This window comes from Pseudopipra pipra, chromosome 4, assembly GCF_036250125.1.
Source record: "Pseudopipra pipra isolate bDixPip1 chromosome 4, bDixPip1.hap1, whole genome shotgun sequence".
In the NCBI taxonomy this organism is placed as follows: Eukaryota; Metazoa; Chordata; class Aves; order Passeriformes; family Pipridae; genus Pseudopipra; species Pseudopipra pipra.
In genome coordinates this window covers 45,383,698-45,402,665 of record NC_087552.1, presented here as the reverse complement: position 1 = coordinate 45,402,665, position 18,968 = coordinate 45,383,698, and the positions used below count along the sequence as shown (strand labels likewise).

General features: G+C 36.1%; 1 protein-coding gene across 5 annotated transcripts in view; it reads right to left on the bottom strand.

The window, feature by feature from the left end:
• Positions 1-18,968, bottom strand: part of FGL1 (fibrinogen like 1) — a 41,144-nt gene continuing 22,176 nt past the window's right edge. For 4 of the 5 annotated variants that reach the window (XM_064652748.1, XM_064652745.1, XM_064652747.1 and 1 more), the window contains 4 exons: positions 18,735-18,832; positions 17,744-17,832; positions 16,996-17,183; positions 10,359-13,211 (listed from right to left, as the gene is read on the bottom strand). In XM_064652748.1, coding sequence (XP_064508818.1) covers positions 13,052-13,211; positions 16,996-17,183; positions 17,744-17,832; positions 18,735-18,832 — 535 coding nt within the window. In that variant the 3' untranslated portion in view covers positions 10,359-13,051. Of the gene's footprint in view, positions 5,840-10,358; positions 13,212-16,995; positions 17,184-17,743; positions 17,833-18,734; positions 18,833-18,968 lie in introns of those variants that run through there. The other variant, XM_064652749.1, reaches the window with a different exon arrangement.

The following is an 18,968-nucleotide window of genomic DNA, read 5'->3' as shown; positions in this document are numbered from 1 at the left end:
TTATCTTCTAAGTCTCAATTACTAATGAATATTCTTTAATTTTTTGTTACCACAAACTTCACATGCATATGACTTATTTGAATTAAATTGTATACTTCCTGCTTTGACAACATCCTGATGAAGTATGCTAGAGAAAATCATTAGAAGTAGTCCTGCGGAAAATGTTGAAAATGTCTTTGGATCGTAATTTGGGTTCAATCGTGTAATTTTGCTGGTGTTTTACCTGTAATGTGTACAAGTAACATCATTTGAAGAATCCTTGGTATATTTCCTCCACAGTTTAGAAAACAATCAGACTGTGGATATCCTCACAAAAAGTACTGGTACAGATCTCTGGGCTAAATTAGTCACATATGTAATTTTTCTTTCATATGCTTTTCAGTAAAGCAAGGTTCAGACCTCTACTTACAAACAGCACTGGTGGAGAACAGAAAATACTCTGAACACTTTAACCATTAAGCTGATTGTAGTTTACTTGAATCCTTAATGTAATACACTCTTCCCTTCATGGGCCATTATCTCTAACCTCTACAATAAACCTCTACATTGTATGTCTTATTAATTATTTATTCCTTCCATTATTTTTAAATGGACATTAAAGAATTGGCTAATGGTTTCTAGCACAATTCATAGAAACAAATCTGTTCAATAATTTTTGGAAGCATTTTCTTATGGCAAGTAACATAATAAGGAAAGCATTAGGCTTCATCTTGTGTGGAGTTAAAATACCGCGTTAACTGCTTTATTCCTATTAATATGTCAAGAAATTGAGATAGGTTTTTTCCCTCCTGATATTAGTGATTGAGAATGTGTGTTATTTTTCTAGATTATTTTAATTACTTTTCTATTTTTTCTACTTAAATAAAAAATTGACTAATTTTCCCCCCTTCTTTAGTGCAATTTCAATGAGCTCAGATAACCACATGCAGAATGACAACTGTACTCTTCTGTACCAATTGTTATACCTTGGTATTTTCCACATACACTCTTTCCTAAGCAAACACACTTTCACATAAGCAGATTTATGCAAAAACCCACAAATATGGCTATTTGTTTATTCTGAAAGGGGGGAAAAAAAGATTGTATGGTGAACACGATGGCCCAGCAGAGTTATTGTTAAAGCAGTATCTTCAATCCATGTGAGTGCAATTCGGAATTTAATTGCCTTTGTCAAGGCAAGGGGGAAGGGATATTACAGCAAGGAAGATGGTTAAACCTTGCAAAAGTATGGGAGGGAGGGATGGCTACTGGAAGAGGTTAAGTCACAGATCATGTGAAGATGTTTGAGAGATTGATATGTTGCCACAATGTGAATATTTCCAGTCAAACCTGCCTACTTCCTAAGAGAGTAGTGGTGTTATTTGTAGATGTCCTGAAATGACTGAACAGAAAGAACATTGGGAATGCTGGTTTTCAGTCATGTTGAACTGGAGCTGATGCTTAAATAACTAAAAGAGCACTAATTTGATTAATGACTTGGTCAAAGGAGAGAGAGAGAGAGAGAGAGAGACCTGTGAAAAAAGTGCCTAGAGATGCTAACTGGTGGGACTATTTGATGTGATAACGAGACGATGGTTGACAATAAATTCCCGTGGCACCCCATAGCAAATTTGAGGAGACAGGGCAGGAGCTCTCCAAAGAAGATGCTGGCAGATGAGTCAGAAACCTGAAGTGGGAGATATTCTAGCTATTAGAGACAGCACCACACATTTCTTAGTTTTGGTCCTTTGTTTTTGTTTCCTTTTTGTCTTGTTGTTGTTTAGGGTTTTTGTTTAGTCGGTTTTTGGTGTTTTGTTTTGTTTATTTAAAGGAAAACAACTTTTTTCTAAAAGTCCTCCATAAGATCTTTCTGTTAAAGGAACTGTCTGTGGCAGAGAAATGAAGAGACCTATTTTGCACAGACCTATTTGAAAACATTTCTTGCCAGGAAACAAGTGCTTCTGAGCCTTTAAGGCTATGCCTCTACAACAGTTCTAAGATATGCTTGCCTTCAACTATATAACAGTGGTTAACAGGGGTCTACAGAAGAGTTATAAGCGCTAAGACTTATTTAAGGGAAATTATTAGAAGGAAAAGATTATACGGCCAGTTTCTTTCTCTACTGTTCAATGTTTTCATTGCTAGCTTACTATAGACTTAATGTCTTGACAAAATAAAATTTTGCTCAATTAAAACTGATCTCATTCTTATCTGCAGCAAGTCAGCTGCTTAAATGGTACTGAAGATTGTTTGCTTCTGTCACTTTTCTATAATTAAGGAACACACAAATTATATTGCTGTTGCAGCATCTCCCCAGTGTAGGTTTGGATGTGAGATTAAGTTAGCAGGGTTTACCAAGTATCATTTATACCATGGTAAATGTGGATGTGGGGATGAATAGGCTCTTAGCCAGCAGCAAATATGTGGTGATGTGACATGTTCTGACAGGAGAGAAGACTAAGCTAACTTGCACACGGTTTGCCAGTAGTAAATGCAAAGTAATACATGCTGACAGTTCCTGCAGGCCAGCTGATGCATAGTGAGTTGTTAATAGGTGCTAAGTTGATGGTGCTTCTGAGCTCACAAGACAGTGTAATGTAGTGTACCACATTGCTTTTGCTTAGATCCTGTTCTGTCAGTAATGTCTTCTCTGGGTTTCAGATCTGTATGTGTATGAATGTGTATTTCATTAGACCCATAACACCTTAATATTGCAAATTGTGTCATTGTTCACACTGGTTGGAATAGTCCTATTTAGAAGTAAGCATGGTATATGTAACAGGACAGAAAAAACCAGAAAAGTGGGAGTAATTGTGATAAAGGTACTGTGTACTAAACAGAAGCTTGCACCAACAAAATAGAGAGGAAAAGCTGGAAACCAGTTCTGTGTGGCAACAAGATGTCCCCTTCTGAGCCTTACTGAGACTGGATGGAACAAAATGCTGTGGGGAAGCTGTGCTGCAGCAGCCTATGGCAGGATTTAGCACAGACTGCTCAAAGTCAGATAACTGGACAATGAAACCCTTTCCACTTGCCCATCCTCTCTAATATGGACAAATGAATTCCAACATGAATGAAGGGATAGCATATGCTTTTTGATTTGGGGGTTGAAATTGAATGCTATTCACTGTGCTTGAAAGATTACTGAACAATAAGAGATCGGGGGAAAAACAAGTAAATAAAACACAAAACAAGCCTTTTCTACCTGTCATTTTAAAGAAATGGTATTCATTCAATGGGAGCAAGAAAATGAAAGTAAATTTAGGATTTTTTCCCTCCTGTCTGGGAACACAAGCCAAAAGGAAGAAGATGAGAAAACACATATGGAATTTAGAGTGAAAATAATCTAGTGTGTATGGGAGTGTTGGGGTGGTAAGTTTCTTATTTGCACCTAATGTGTTTTAGCCCGTGTTTCCCGTAGCAGCATAGATTACTTAGAGGTCTTACATGAACTCATTTCTGAACCAGTCCTTATTTTCCTTAGAACAGGTCTGATGTATTAATTTTCTTTCCCCCAATACTCACTGTAACTGATGAAAGAAACTTCTCTAGGGAAAAAACCCTGAGACTGTTGTTCTTGGCTTAGTATTAATGGCTGGACAGACCTTACATAAGAAAATTAAGAAAATTTAGCCCTGTCTAGGGTTCAAGCCACTCACCTTTACAAACTGGACTAGATTACTGGTGAATCAGGTGCATCTGAAATAAGAACAACACTATTTTATTTGAAAATTGCAGGTAAGTGAGACAGGTTGTACATGTATTATGTGTCTACAGCACTTTTCACCTGGAATGCAGTACGATTTATCTGTGAAATTATGTGTTGTTGATATTTCATACTGTAAAGACAGCGTGAATAAACAAAGTTATTAATAAACCAGATAAATGTTGAATTAATATTTTAGATGTGTTATTTTGGCTATTTTGCAGTCTTAAGGGTTGACTGGAAGTATAATGAACTGTAAGAAAAAAGGAAAAGCCACGCATACAAAGTTACAAAATCATTAGGAGTGTCTGAGCAATGTATTTCTTTTGTTGATTTAACTTCAGTTCCTTTTTCTGATGGGTCAGTAGTCTTGGATAGTAGGAAGAAAAGTTAAATTGGAATAGAAACAAACATTTTTAGTTAGAAGAAACAAAGCTAGTTTCTTCATTACTAGCTACTTGCTTTCTTGTAGCTGAACGTAAGGCTAGCACATAGATAAGCCACCAAGATCCAATGTTGGAATGTTTTGAAGGCAGAAGTCAGTTAATTTGCACAGGGAATTATAAAAATATGTATGTTTTCTATTGTGACGAGCTTCTGAATCAGAGATGGAATGTGCAGCGGAAGAATACTCATCCCTGCTGCCTCACGTGGCGCCCTCCTTAACCACAGTCTCTTGCTCAGCCTCCTATTAGTGGGCATTTGTCAGTTTTTATAATTTTCCATAGTCTGAAATGGAAACTGTAGTAGCATATAGCATTTTCTAAGCCTAAAATGACTAGAATTCTCCAAGGAATCCCTCTATGCCTGACTTTTCCTACTTTGTATGTATCACAGAAAACTGAAATATCATACTCTGCACACTGACCTGTACTCTGGATTTCATTTGCCATTTACGATGAGCAGCTTGCAGTGTGTTTAAAATGGGTATAACAGGCAATGCTGTTATTAAGGGTTACTGATCCTGTCTCTGTGAATATTGGTATAATGGATGGTGGTGCCAACTAGAGCTGATTATTTCCTGCTCTTCAGCACTGCTGTCTCCATGGAAGTTGAAGCTGCAGACTTCCTTAATTATTCATGGCCAGTCCAGAAACTGAAAACAGTAGGGCTAAGTATAGTGGAGCCTTCTGCCATAGTCAGCCCTTCTTTCTTTTAAATACATGGCTTGAAGGTAAGCTAGCAAGGTAATCTTTCAGGGAGAACTGTGGGCATTTTAAATATACCCTGGAATACTTGTGCAGTACACTTCTCCCAGAGACTGAATGAATCATTGTGTAAAAAGCTTCTGAAAAGGAGCCATTCTCCTGCCTTAAACCTATATGCAGTCAGTATATAAAAGTCAACCTCTCTGCATATGCTGGATATAGTTCAGGAAGTGCTGCTAATAAGGTTTTATCCTAGTGAAAAACCTGAAGATTCCTGATTATAGACAAGGATCAGACAGAACTATTAGCCTAGGCTAGTAATGGAATAAAACATAATCCTTGAATTGCATGTTTCCTGAGAAGGTTTCAAAGTACTCTGTAAAGTGGTTAAAACATATTTCCCACATATATGAGAACAGTATCAAAGAGTTCAATGACATGATACATGATACAGAGAACATGAGAGGTGGGGGGGGAAACATTAATTCTCACTTCTACAAATTCTGTGTTTCATTTCTTAGTCTGAAAATACCTGTATTCAGGTTTCATTCTTCTTCATATTAAGAAAATGAGATCCGTGAGTCAGAAGGGTTCCAGATTTTGCTGGCCCATCAAAATCTGTATGACCCAAAGAAAGGATTTTTATTTTGGTCACTTGTTCTCTTCCTACAATGGTAAAATAGGCAGTGAAATAAACACTACTGCACTACATTTTTCTTTTGGAGAATAATATAGGCCTTGCTTAAAATAATGTGAGAAACCCATTTGTAGCTGAAGATGTATGTCACAGCATTTCCAAGAAGCAGTCTGCTGAAACTTATTTGTTTTTAATGAGTAAGCATGAATACTCCCAAATGAAGGCTTTCTCTGGTATCACATCAGACTTACTTGCATTTAAATTAGTGGGTCAGCAAGAAAGGACAGTGGAACCTTTTATTAGCAGCTGACTTCTCCTGAATCTCATTTTACATTCTTGGTTCTAGCACTATCCAACTGAAAGGAGATCCTGTAAAAAAAGATGGAGGTGAATAACAGACAACAGAGAAAAGGCAGGTGCCAGACATCAGTTTCCACTGTGTTCTTCAAAAATATCTGTATCCTCAATAATATTATAAAGAACCATAATGCAGCATGTGTTCTTGTGAAACAGGCAGTCTTTTGTATTCTCTGGTAAGAGCTTTTCATGAGGGAAGTCTAGGATGCACAGTTGAGTATTTTTTTTAAAGCTGTCTTAGATGAAGAGGCTACCTATCAAGTAAGAAACAAAGGTAAATAATTTAAATTATATTTCACCTGGTGAAATCTTTATGACGGTGCTGTTCTCTAAGGAAGTTTATATTTTCCCTACAGTCACTATGTGATGTACCAGGAGATCTCAAGAGTGAATTTGATACCACTTTTATTTCTAACAGGAACTCCTCCTATGCTGGACAGCCTGTTGCTCATTCCTCATCTTTAATGATGGTCTTCTTCGAAAAGCTGCAGGATATCTTAATTTCTCTTGAATTTTGGTTTTGAGGGTTAATTAGTATACAAATGGCAAAGACACCATGTGACCTCTGCAGAGAATATATAGCTTGTTATCACATACATCAGCAAGTACATCTGAGATGTCATGGGCCATCTCTCCCTTGCTTTCTTAGCTGTAGCTCTTTCCAGCTCTAGCTGGACATACACGCAGATACTTTTGTTGTTCTGGTAACACCAGAGAAGGTGGTTGATCATTAGTATGTGATGAATTACAGAGCACATATAGACTAACAGGGCTACACTCCCTATGGAATGCTAAGTAATGAATGTGGCTGATACCTTTTTAATGAGAAAGTTGAATAATAGAAAGGATCTGTTGTTAAAGCTGTGTTTTCTTTGGGATACAATATAAATGAGCTGCTTGAGGAGCAGATGACATGACTAATTAATCCCCAGTGTAACTTTACTGGACTCAGTTGATTTGCATGAGAATAATTTTGTTAATTCTTTCGGAGAGAGGAAAAAAAAGTTAAGAATTACATAGCAGGGAAGGTGTGCAGTTATTATCTTATATGTGAAACTTTTACATCAGATTTAGTGGCTCACTAAGTGCTTTAGTTTAATATTGGGGAGTTAAAGGAAAACAGAATTTATTGTCATGAATTGCAAATATTAATGACCTTTTTCCCAAAGTTGTATTATTAATAATGTATTCCTATTGTGTAAAATAAGAAGGAAAGCCTTCCCTTCCTTCAGTTTCAAGAGCTTTTTGCTTAGAAATTTTAGGTTGAGTGGCTAATGTTCTTCCAGATGGGTATGATTTTTCTGTTTTCTTCTGTACAGAGTCAGAGGGTTAGTGGAACCAACTCAGAAGCTGTTTAACCCCTTGTTAGGAAAAGTCCCTGAGAGAAATAGATGAGAACTGTGCTGAGATCTTTAATTAAGCATGCTGTGTAAGAGAGGTAGGATTCAGTGAGAAAGGACTGGCACAATCTGAATTAGTCTTATTTCAAAAACTTCCATGGGATATTTAAAATGAGACATTTAAAGTTATTAGAAAATAAGAAAAAAGAGATACATTGCAATCATTAAAATCTCCTTCATCACAAGGCAAAGTGCACATCTTGTAAGCATTAATAGTTCAAACTTAGGTACTAGCCTTTTGACTGAGGTTTGCAAGACTTTCTAGCAATGACATACATCATGAATTTTATATTTGCTGAGTACCACATGAATAACCCACTGATTTCCGTGAGGCAGCTTTTCCCAGATGGGTTTATGGCATCTTGGCAGGAGATTTATTTCGTGTTCTCCCTGCGGTGAATTCACTATAGCCCAAGCACTTACTTCCTCCTGCTGGTGCCACAAGTATTCATTAAATCTCAGTTTCTTTATCACAAGAAACATTCAAATGCTGTATTATTTGTTATGATATAAACTTCACTACAGTGAAGTTCCATTGAATTTCTGGGCAGTTGAGATGTAAAAAATAGACATCCAAGCAGGGAAGAGCAGTAGAGGAATCATAGCAGGAATGCTGTAGTGCAGATATGTTAGTTCAAGTAGAGTTTGGAACTTGCACAGGTTTTTTTTCTGTTTGCTAATCATCAGAAAATACAAACTGCTATTGCAATAGGAGACTTTTAAAAATAAAGAAACCACAATTTAACTACCTAAATGAGCCATACCTCAAGATAATTAGATGCTGAGAATATCACCAGAGTTTAGGTAACCTTAGGAACTCATGTATGATTTAAAAAATAAGTTCAGGACTAAGTTCACTTAAACATTTTTTACTTGTTTTCTATCATTTTATAATTAACCTTATTAGGAGAAATGGTTGTACTAGTTTACAGATGTAGTATTGCCTAAGAAAATCCATGTACAGAGCACCATCTAGTGCGGGATATCACTAACATAAAGGCCTTTCAGCTCATATGTCACTTGTCTGGGTTTAGCTAATTTAATATGAACTATCGTGTTGCATAAAGTACTGGCCCAGGAGCTCCCATGGCAATATAATTTTGGAATTACATGACAGACCATCAATTGAAAATTATTTGTGATCTTTTGCAAGGAAAACAAAACTGGATGTACTGAAATTCATGTAATCATTTATGAGAGCCATTTACCTTTAGGAGGAATCTGCTTATCTTCCTGCCCATACTGTTGGTGATATATTCATTAAATAATTCAATCCGTTTTTAATCTGGACACTGATTCTCACAATAGATTTAGTGACCCAATAGCCATTTTAGGTGCCTTAAGACCACAGTTTAGCTGCTTGGAGCCTTTGTTCAGCCTCTGCAGAACTCCAGAGCTACCGAGGTTCCCTAAGCCAGGCAGTCACAGGTATGCAAGGCACAACTAATAGGTCGTTAATCAGACTGCCATTAAGACAGGAAGAAAAAAAGAAAGAAGCTTGGATTCTGTAGGAGAGACAGGTAAAAGGAACTTGTACACAGATATTTATGACCTGTTGAGGAAGGACAGAAAAAAGTGAGCTACTTTGTTTCAAAGACCATATTTTGGTTCTTCTGCAAGCCAACATATGAATTTGGCCCCAAGATTGTTTATTCAGTGTTTGTATATCAACATTTTGTTTCTGATGCAATCTATTTACCACTAGGATAGGATTAAGAGGAACTGTTTTAATTAACTGAAGATGTAGCAATGGCAAGCTGGATTTTGTCCTGCACTAAACAAACATTGAGATGGCCCTCAGATTCCCAGAAAAGAAGATTTTTGGATGAACACTGTGTATTCAACAAAAAAACCAAGTAAGCATCAAAAAGCCACTATCACTAAAGTTTCATTCTTTTTGAAGAAGCACTTTACCTAACAAAATTTATAACTTCTCTCTCTGCACGTACCTTGCATATGGATTTTAGCTGAATACTTGAAACCTTCCTGATTTCCCAATTCTCAGACCCTCTCTGAGCAAAGAGCAAGCATATGCTCATATCAATTTAAAAGTACTTCCTGGTTTTGAATAGCTCCATTTTTGCTTTGTAAGTTGACCACTTAATATACAAATAATTAAAAAAAAAAGACAAATAAGTGGAAATTTTTCAAAATTTAGATACAAAATACTTCCGTGGATACTCTTTCTGCTCTTTCTACCTCTGTTACAACTGCCAAAGAGAACCTACTACTGAAGGAAAAGCTGCATTTTCATTCTTTTGAGCTAATGAGGAGTGAACTATAGGAACGTGACAGTAATGTTCACAGACCTGGCAAGCTGTGGTTCAAATCCCCTTTCTGGGTAACCATTTCACTAAGAGCAAGGAGAAGTAGCTTTGACAGAACAAAATGTTATACCTACAAAAGGAGTTCAAGAATTGGTGTCATGAATAACAGTTTTAGGAATGGTAGGGAGGGTAGACTCTAGCTAAACAGTGGAGCTGAAGAGAAAACAGTAGGAAAACAGTAGGCCAAACTGCAGTATCTCAGCTCTGCCAATGCGTTCTAGATATTCTAGGGAAAAAAAAATGCTGTAGCTTATAAGGCTCTTTTATTGCTTATTTAATTCACCTAGGATTGTGGTTTCCCTTCTTTTAATCTCCAATATGTTTAGCAAATGCAAGAAAACAGAAATAGAAATACAATACAAGAGTATTTCGTTTGAACAAATATTACAAAAAAATGTTTCTGATTACATGGTGCTGGTAGCTATCATTATGTTCTTTATTAAATCATGACTGATAAAACATTTTCCTTGTTATCTTATTCTTCTTCTGTTGGGTTATATGATTTGTATCAAATAGTATGTATAAATTTTCAGCTATTTGGGAGTTATGTTGTTCTGTCTAACACCTGAACAAATAAACTGGCCTTTGTTATGCTGTCTTGTAAGAATAAAGACTACTTTAGAACATGTTTGTGCCTGTTGAGGAAATAAATTAATATGAACAGGCAAGCCTGGCAGAGAAAGGAATTCTCTTCCAAGCTTGTGTCTTGTCTGGTAGCTATTAAAACTTCCCTTTTGAAAATCAAGGGTTTGTTTATTTAAGAGCAATTGTATGACCATTTTGAATTACAACACTTTCGCATGCTTTTCATGTGGCCAGAAAGATTTATTGCACAAAGAAAGGCCATAGAAAGATGGTGGAAATTAACTACAATATTTGTATGTTGCTAACAGTATGCTAGATGCTTCCTTGTTCTGAAGAACATTCAGTCCAAATAAACGTATAAATGCATTATAAGATGTTCAAAGAAAGATTTGATTCTCCTTCATTTTACGATTTCCAGTATAGAAAGGTAGTGAAATTTTACATCATCAGAATATGTCAAAAGCACCCTAACTCAGCTGAAAGATTTCATTAGTGTTCTAATAAATAAAGAGGATGGATTTATTCTGGAGTACATAAAAAAAAATTACTGTAGATTTTATGAGAACAATTTGTACATGTTGAGGGGCTTCTTTGTGTGTGCAACTTTGCTGTACGTAAATCCTCCATGTCATTTATTTAGGTGGAATATGATCTGGCTTGATGCTCTCCAGATTCATGAGTTAATATTTCCATTTTCTTGTGAAAAACTAAATGGATTTTTATACATCTTCTATATAATGGCATTCTGTTTTTTTCCAAATAATTAAAGGTTTCTCCTCTTAGAGTAGCAAAAGAATGTGAAAATCACTATGGGAGATTCTATACTTACAACATCTTTTTTAGCTACTCCAAAACTTCCATTACCTTATTAATAACTCATACCTACAGACATACTCATAGTTACATAGGAATCAATTTTAAGTGCTATAATAAAATTGGATAAAAATACTTTACCAGATTTTCTGTTTTAATGTTGAATCTCTCTCTCCCTCTCTCTCACCATGCACACACCCACATAGGGAGGCATGCCTTCCTGTCAGATACAGGATTTAATTTGGTGTAACTAACGAAACAAAGTTCAAAATGAGCAGTTGTAGAGCTGTTCACTGGTCCTCTCATGCAGGGATAGAGGCTAGAAGTCTCTAGCACATTATCTATTGATACATAAAGAAAAAGACTGGATTATCTAGAATACCTGCTACTAACAGAAAAGGCAGAGACCTCAAAAACTCTATACTGCCAAATTTTATCAGCACAATTTTTACAGTATAGCATGCTTTTTAGGTGCCTGAATGCTCTTTTTTTGCTATTTAATTCCTTTTTTTTTGTTTAGATGTAATCTGATTTATCTTATTAAGTCAGATTTTTTCATACGAACCTCTCTTTTTTCTCTCCAGTTGTTCTGAACATCCTCCTTCCCTTATTCCATGCAAATCTTTCAAAGTTTCTTTACAAACTTTTGTTTTGGGAGGATGAATATGGAAGGAAAAATGGCTATGCAGAGAGTTACCATTCAGCTGACCTGTATTCTGATGAATGTAGTTATAAACTGACTGACATATTGCCAAAAGTTAGTTTCAATTATGTTAAGCATGACTGAAAGTGGCTGCCACATTCAAAAACTGTATTTGGACAGAGGGGGAGAGAGTGGCACTACAACCACAAAAGCAAAATTATTTTAAGAAAGCAAGCTTAGATCCTTTTTGTTTTTTGGAAATCGTCACTTGCATCTGCCCAGCAGAATTGGATTACATTTCATCAGAGAGCTTTCCTATTTTCCTATCTTCTCCATGGCAGCAAGCACTAATCAGCAACTCTTGTTATTGCTGGCTGTTGGAGTCTATTGTAGTACTACGCACAAAAGCCAGGGTTAGGCAGAGTCTCTCATTTTTCTTGTAAAAGAAAAATGTGGATCTGCAGCTTTGAGAAGGAGGAAATCCCAGAGAGCCTAGACAAGTACATAGGAAAAGGAGAAGCAGAACCACTTTGATGTGACTGAACAGGACATTCAAATTTAGAGAGTTGTGGAGTCTAACAGATAAAAAAAAGAAAGTAGATATTTATAGTGTCAAGCACTAAGAACCTCTAAAATGACACCTCTCTACATGTGCATTGTGTTCAAAGCTTAGCTCACATTAACATTAGTTGCAGCTTTTGTTAAACTCCACATGTCAATATATTAAAGTCCTTTATTTTTTTTATTAAAAAAAAGGCATAATGGTTACCAAGAAGACGAAAAGCATCATTACTGACCATCTAGAAATGTTAGATTGAAATGATGTGACCAGCCCTAGGAATGCTTCAGCAACAACAGACAATCCACTTCTCTATGCTGGATTCAATTGATTCTAGCCTGGTAGCATCCCTTCTCTTTCTTCAGTTTCCTGCCTCATTCCTTATACCTTTTTGTGTGTGCTATGTACACAACACATGCAACAAATACACTAGAGGAATTTGCAGGAAATTCACTTCTAAAGTCTTGAACCATTCCAAAGCAAGTACGTTTCATCCACTGAGCAAACCTTATGCTTCTATTTGAATAGGTTTTTTACTGCAGTAAGTACAATTAATTTTCATTTTTGGGTCAACACCGTAACAATAATGTTGGTTTTTAAAGGTGAAAGGATTTGTAGTTACTGTAAAGCAAAAAATTCTCCATCTTGATGAAGATGTCCTTATTCCTAGATGAATGCTTGCCATTTTTAAAAAAACCCTGTACACATATTAGCATTAGTATTGTATCTAAAGATTCATAGGCCAGACTGTCTTCTCACATCTCATAAAACTACTAGTTGCAGAGGAATTATTGCAAATTTATATATGCGTAGATGAGAAGCAAAAATCGGCCTATCTGTTTTAATTTGGAATAATTTCCTAAAAGATTAACTAGGTGAATCGTCTTAATAAAATACTTAAACAATATTTAGTTCAAAATCTGCTGGTCTGACCTTCATGACAACAGATTTTAGGGAGTACCACCACCCATGCCAGGAGTACCAAACAATCCCGTTGTCTGTCTTGGCAGTGTAGGGACCTCTGTAGTACAAACCGTTCAGGTTGGCAGAGTGACACCTGGTGGGAAAGTAAGGGGAAAAAACAATGAGGCTTCTGCCAAAAAGTTTCAGGAATGTGTCATTTTCTGTGCGAGTCAAAAATGTTGCCATGTTTGTCAAACAGCTTAGTTTGACAGTTGCACGAATTTGCATTTGTGGACTTCTGTGAGCCTAAACAACAGTGGTTTAATTAGGGCACAACTGCAAGTGTTCTTCACTTCCTTAAAACAAAAGTTCTGCTTGTTCCTTTCACACGTTTTCTGACATTACTAGCTCTTGGAGTTTTTCCTGTGAATCTGCTTCAGTGGAGAATTATTCCAGAGGTGTTCAGGCCATGGAGGACAGCAGAGCATACACCAAGAAAAACTCTGGGAAATAAATCCTATTCTGGTTTTTGTTGTTCCAGAGTAGCTCCCCTCAAGTTTTCCAGTTACACCACAAGGTGTTTCATATGCCAAAACCTGAATACCACTATCAGTTTGTCTATTCACCTGTGGACTTCTATTCACAAATAGATGAAATCTGAACGCTAATTAAAAATATGTATACCAACTCACTGCATCATTGGAATTGGCACTTTATTTGACTATACAAAATACATTTTTTTGGTTCTTTAACAGGCTGAGGCAGCAATGCTGTTCCAGTTTATTAAATACAGTGTTTGAAACAAACAAAGAAAAAATCCTAGCAAACCCTCAAAGGCTTGAATAAGAACCGGCACAAGCTTGATACTGATTTGGTTTCTACAAGAAAGAAATTTAGATCTCTATGGAGAGCAAACTGACTGTTCCTTCTGCAGCACGTTGTGATGGATCAGCTTGGTTTATCTGCCAATTCAGTATTTCATTATTAGTGCTGTTAATATTTAGCTGTCAAACACCATGATGGATTCCAAAAGCAGACTTCAGATAATACACAAACAGAAAACATTCCAAATTAACCTTATGAATATTATTACTGGCAAATCTTAGTCTTTTTGGCATTGCTTACACTTCATTAACAAAGTTTTTGAGAAATAAAAACTGTCATAAAAGCCCTATGGGAAAATTCTCATCTATATATGCTTTTTTATTGCTTAAAATTTTGAAGCTCAATTTTGATAATGTGTTAGTTGAAAGCTTATAATTTGTGGACATCAAAAGTGGCTTTGTTTTTGAGAATGACAAACTTGTATTAGAGGTGACATAATCTTTCTAACCATACAAATTCTGCAATGAGCAGGCATTCTGTCTACTTTGAATCAAAACACAGAATTCATTAGAAGAATCATAAGCAAGCAAACCGTAATTTGTCAACAGCAACATGAGCCAGTGAAAAGCCTTAATTAGTGCTAGGAAGCTCTAATGGCCAAAATATACAGTATTCACTAACCAACTGGATGCTGCCTGAAGTAACTGGACATACTAAATTAACAATTGCCATGTGATTATTGATATGACATTGTGAAGCAACATTCATTATTCACAAGTCAATAGATACCTTAAAGTTAGCCTATGTTTCTCCTTTCTTTCCCATAGGTTAATTTTAAAGTAAGAAACTACCATAGTTTTAAAAGTACAGTCAACTCTGAACTACCCATGGACATTTTATCTGAATTATATATTAATCATATGACAGATGCAGAGAAATGGAGTTTGTTCCCTGAAGAACTTTTTGAATTCTGTCTGGGTTTACTGACTCCTCTAAGGCCCCACATGAATGTAGCTATGCTGTCTCTGGGATGATTGGTGAGCCAGGCAGCTTGAGTTAGTGAGATCTATGGCCCCAAGTTATTGCCTGACAGATCCACTGTTATCATCCATGCATGGTGTAACTAAAACTGTGAGTGCTGGGGGGAGATAAGATCATGCCCAACTAGAACTGTTAGCTCTCCTTTCACTAGTTATGAACCTACTGACCTTTGCAACACCCTGGATGCAGGAAATCTTATGACCGGGGTGTAGTACCGGCTCTGTGGATTTGCATTCAAGATGAAAATCTCTCCTAGAGCTTTGCTTACAAAAGGATGCAGAGGGGCCATTTTTCTGCAGAAGTTCAGGATAACAAATTCTGAGCTGGAGCAAAACTGGTAACTTTAGATCTGAGCTACTTTCGTGAAGCCTCACTTGTGTCCTGTCCCTTGGTTTTCATATTATCTGGGCTTTTCTGTATTTCATTAGTCCAGATAGCATAGACTTGGCTATAAACAATTCCTTCATAGCTGGGAGCTCCTATATAAACCAGCCAAGAGCACTAATTCCTTCTATGTTTGCTAATCTGTGCATGACAAATACGTGTTTCTGAGTGCTTTCCTTTCTCTGCCAGTACTGTTCTTTTGAATAGGATTTCATGATACTTCTTCTAGTATTTTGCAGTTTTCAGTTTTATGTTAGGCTTAACATAAAAAAGTTAATAGCAAGACAGTGAAATAAAACTATTAGTAACTCATATTCATTATCCAGATAGACTGTCACTTTAAGAGCATTAACTACACAGCCATAATAGGAACTAGCCTAGTAGGAGTCAGCTATCTTTAGTAGTTGTGTAGTACCAGCTACAAGGTATAAATAACTGTCAAGTTCTGCTGTACAGCTTCTTTTGCAAAGGGGTCATTCTTTTGTCCAAATCAATATTAAAAAAAAAGTTTTTAAAAAATAAAAGATTGTATGCAGTGGTCTGATATCAGTTTAATGCTACTTGAGGTCTAAATATTCCTTTAAATCGTCAAAAGTTCTGATTTCATGTGAAAAGAATCTCCAGCATAGTTGTCTTTCCCTTTTATATCTTAGCTTTCCTGAGAAATCAAAAAAACCCCTTGTCTACATGTGGCTTTTTGCCATGGGTCTCAAACACTCTGCTGGCACACTATCCATGCAAATATATTAAACTGTATTAAAATAAGTAGTCAATTGTGAAACATTTAGTTAACAGCTACATCATATCAGCTAAGGTGGTCACAGAGACTACTTATGGAATCAGAATTTGGAAAATGAGGAGTTAACAGAAACAAATGATGACACAACAGAAACAATGGAGTTGATCCAGCTTGGCAGTTCTTGCCAAGTGAACTGAGATCACAGTGAGAGAGTAGTATGCTTCCCTGAGCTGTATTTTAAACCTATTACACAGTGAGATTGCATAGTTTCTCTTCATGGCTATATTTATCCAATTAATTACGGGAAAGAACATAGCTGGTCTGTACAGACTGTGCTAAGGCTACCCATTTTTAATTTTTGAATTGGTATTCTGCATGTAAGTAGAGTTTTAAAATTCTTTCACTGAACCCTATTTAAAAAAATCTTTGTCTCAGTCCATCCATACTTACTGACAGAAATTGAATGGACACATTACCATCTTCGTATAGAAGGAATAACAAGAGTGAGATGCTGTGAACTGAGGTGAAAAAAATGAGTCTTGATAACCTGGCGTTAGTTTATCTCATCAGATATTTTTCAGCACTGCCACATCTGGTCTAATGCAGTGCAGGAAAAATGCAAGAATGGAGCACAACAGGGATACATCTGCAAACTCTACATGACCTACTTGTGTAAAAACTAGTTACCTTAAAGAGGCAGAATTATCTCCTCCTTACTGCCTGATAACAAAGATGACCTACTGCAAATACCATTATCACAGAGACCTGTGCAGTAGGTGCTGTCCCTTCTACAGTGAGTCTGTCTTACCAGCACTGAGATCTCTGGTAGGAGACAGGGGCACATTGCAAATAAATAAACAATGTCAATCCTATCTTCTACCATATGTTATTATTGTCTGAGTATGCATGAAGCAGAATAGCTGACAGTAACTGTATAAAATCAAAGTACCTGTTAAACCACCAGCCAGCCTTTTCCTCTTCAGCACAGTTACCTTCATAGTTGTCATTATCCCTGTCTCTAGTACTGAATTTCATTCCTCGATGATCAGCCCACCATTTTACTTCAGGATGAAATCCACCAGTAAGGGAATCACCAGCTGTACCAGAGTATTCACCACAGCTCATCTCATAAGAATGCTAATGAAAAATGTGAAGAAAGGAAAAAAAATTAAATTCCAATATGTTTTTGGCCCTTAGCATATCAGAGAATGAAACCACAAAGAGGAAAATAATCTGATCAATTTGCTACTATTTTTATGCTAAGAAATATCATGGCACTTAAATACTGTGTACTAGATAATGAAGTGCTGTAAAGATGCTTACCAGGGGTAAAATTTGTCATTAACTTTATGTATAAATGACATAATAAAAAACAATATTAAGGTGAGTTTGCAATATACATTACAAATCAAAATGTTATGTGCCATTACTATTGGTAGTGTCAACAAAAGTAGAAAACTGCTTTTATCCATGGCTGCTAAATCAAATGATACATGTATTTTACAGAAAGTGTAAAATTAATGTATCAGGGTAAACTACTGTTATTGCATCCTTGAAAATTATAAGCATGTGTAAGAAAGAAAATATAATAAGGTTCTACACAAACCCTCATGAAAATTAGGGAACGTGTATGTTTATTGTTGATCTACAGAATCCACATTTTTATTAAAATCTCCAGTAATTTAATATTTTATTACCTCCTCTCCTGCAACTCTGAATCTTGCATATTGTGCAAAACGCCGTTCTCCTTCAAAATCAGTTAGATCAATTCTTAAAGTATAATTCCCTTGAAAAATAACAACAAAAATTATTTTAGTTAAACTAGCTTCTCTCACTACTTTTCAGAGCTATTATAGTAGAAAATTAAAATATGTTTTTATCATGAACCTCTATCACCACAGCATATTTCATGGGTTTTTGTCTTCTTTCTTTATTCATTGTTTTTATTCACCTGAGTCAGCTTAGAAAAATTTTAGAATTATTCCAATACAGATTTTCAAATGTAGAAAATTAAAAATCTAATGAAAAAGGCCTTACGGACTTTATATTTCAGGAAGGTATTTGAGGTGGAAATAAAAAGATAGTGAGAAACAATCAATAAACATTCTCCTAAGAAAATTAGATTTTTATACTCTGAAAATAAGAGTTATACTACGTGAATCACATCATGGTGGCACTGATTCCCATATGATTTAGCTGACTAAGCCAATGGGTAAGTTTTGTATATGCATCATTCTACAACAAAGCCAAAGTTAGCTTAGATTGAGTGACTTTTAGAAAGATGGGAATAGCTTTCCACACCTGGTCTGATCAACAGGACTGGCCTAGAATTACCTTCATGTAATAGCCCACACAGCCACATAAAGCCCTGACTAAATGAACAGGTACAGCATACTACCTGACTGGACTGGTAGTGATGCTGACTGCAAAACAGATAGAGAGAATTCTTTCCTGTCTGGTGTGTCCTGTTTCATGGAAGCTCTCTGCATGCCATTGGCCCAATGACAGTTTTGAACCTTTTGTTAGAAAACATATATTCAGGTGTGTTTTGTTCTGAAACTTGGAGAAGTCCATGCAGACTAACAAGAGAACTCAGGATTTATGCTAAAAAAGGGTAACAAAAAATGGCTCAGAAAGAGCAAAGAAACAGAAACTATAAGAAGACTATTGTTATAATACAAATCTTACCTTGATTAGTCAAATAATGAAGATTTTTATTTCCAAGCCAATATTCACCATTTTTCAAAACAAAATTTCCAAAGCCTTCTTCATAGTCAGCCCAGACTCTGAAAAGAGTATAAATCATTAATTTATCAAAAAAGCAAGTTTGTTTGGATGTTTATTATACAGTTATAGATCACAGAATAATGCAAACTGGAAGGAACCTTGAGAGGCAATCTAGTCCAATGTCACGCTCCAGGC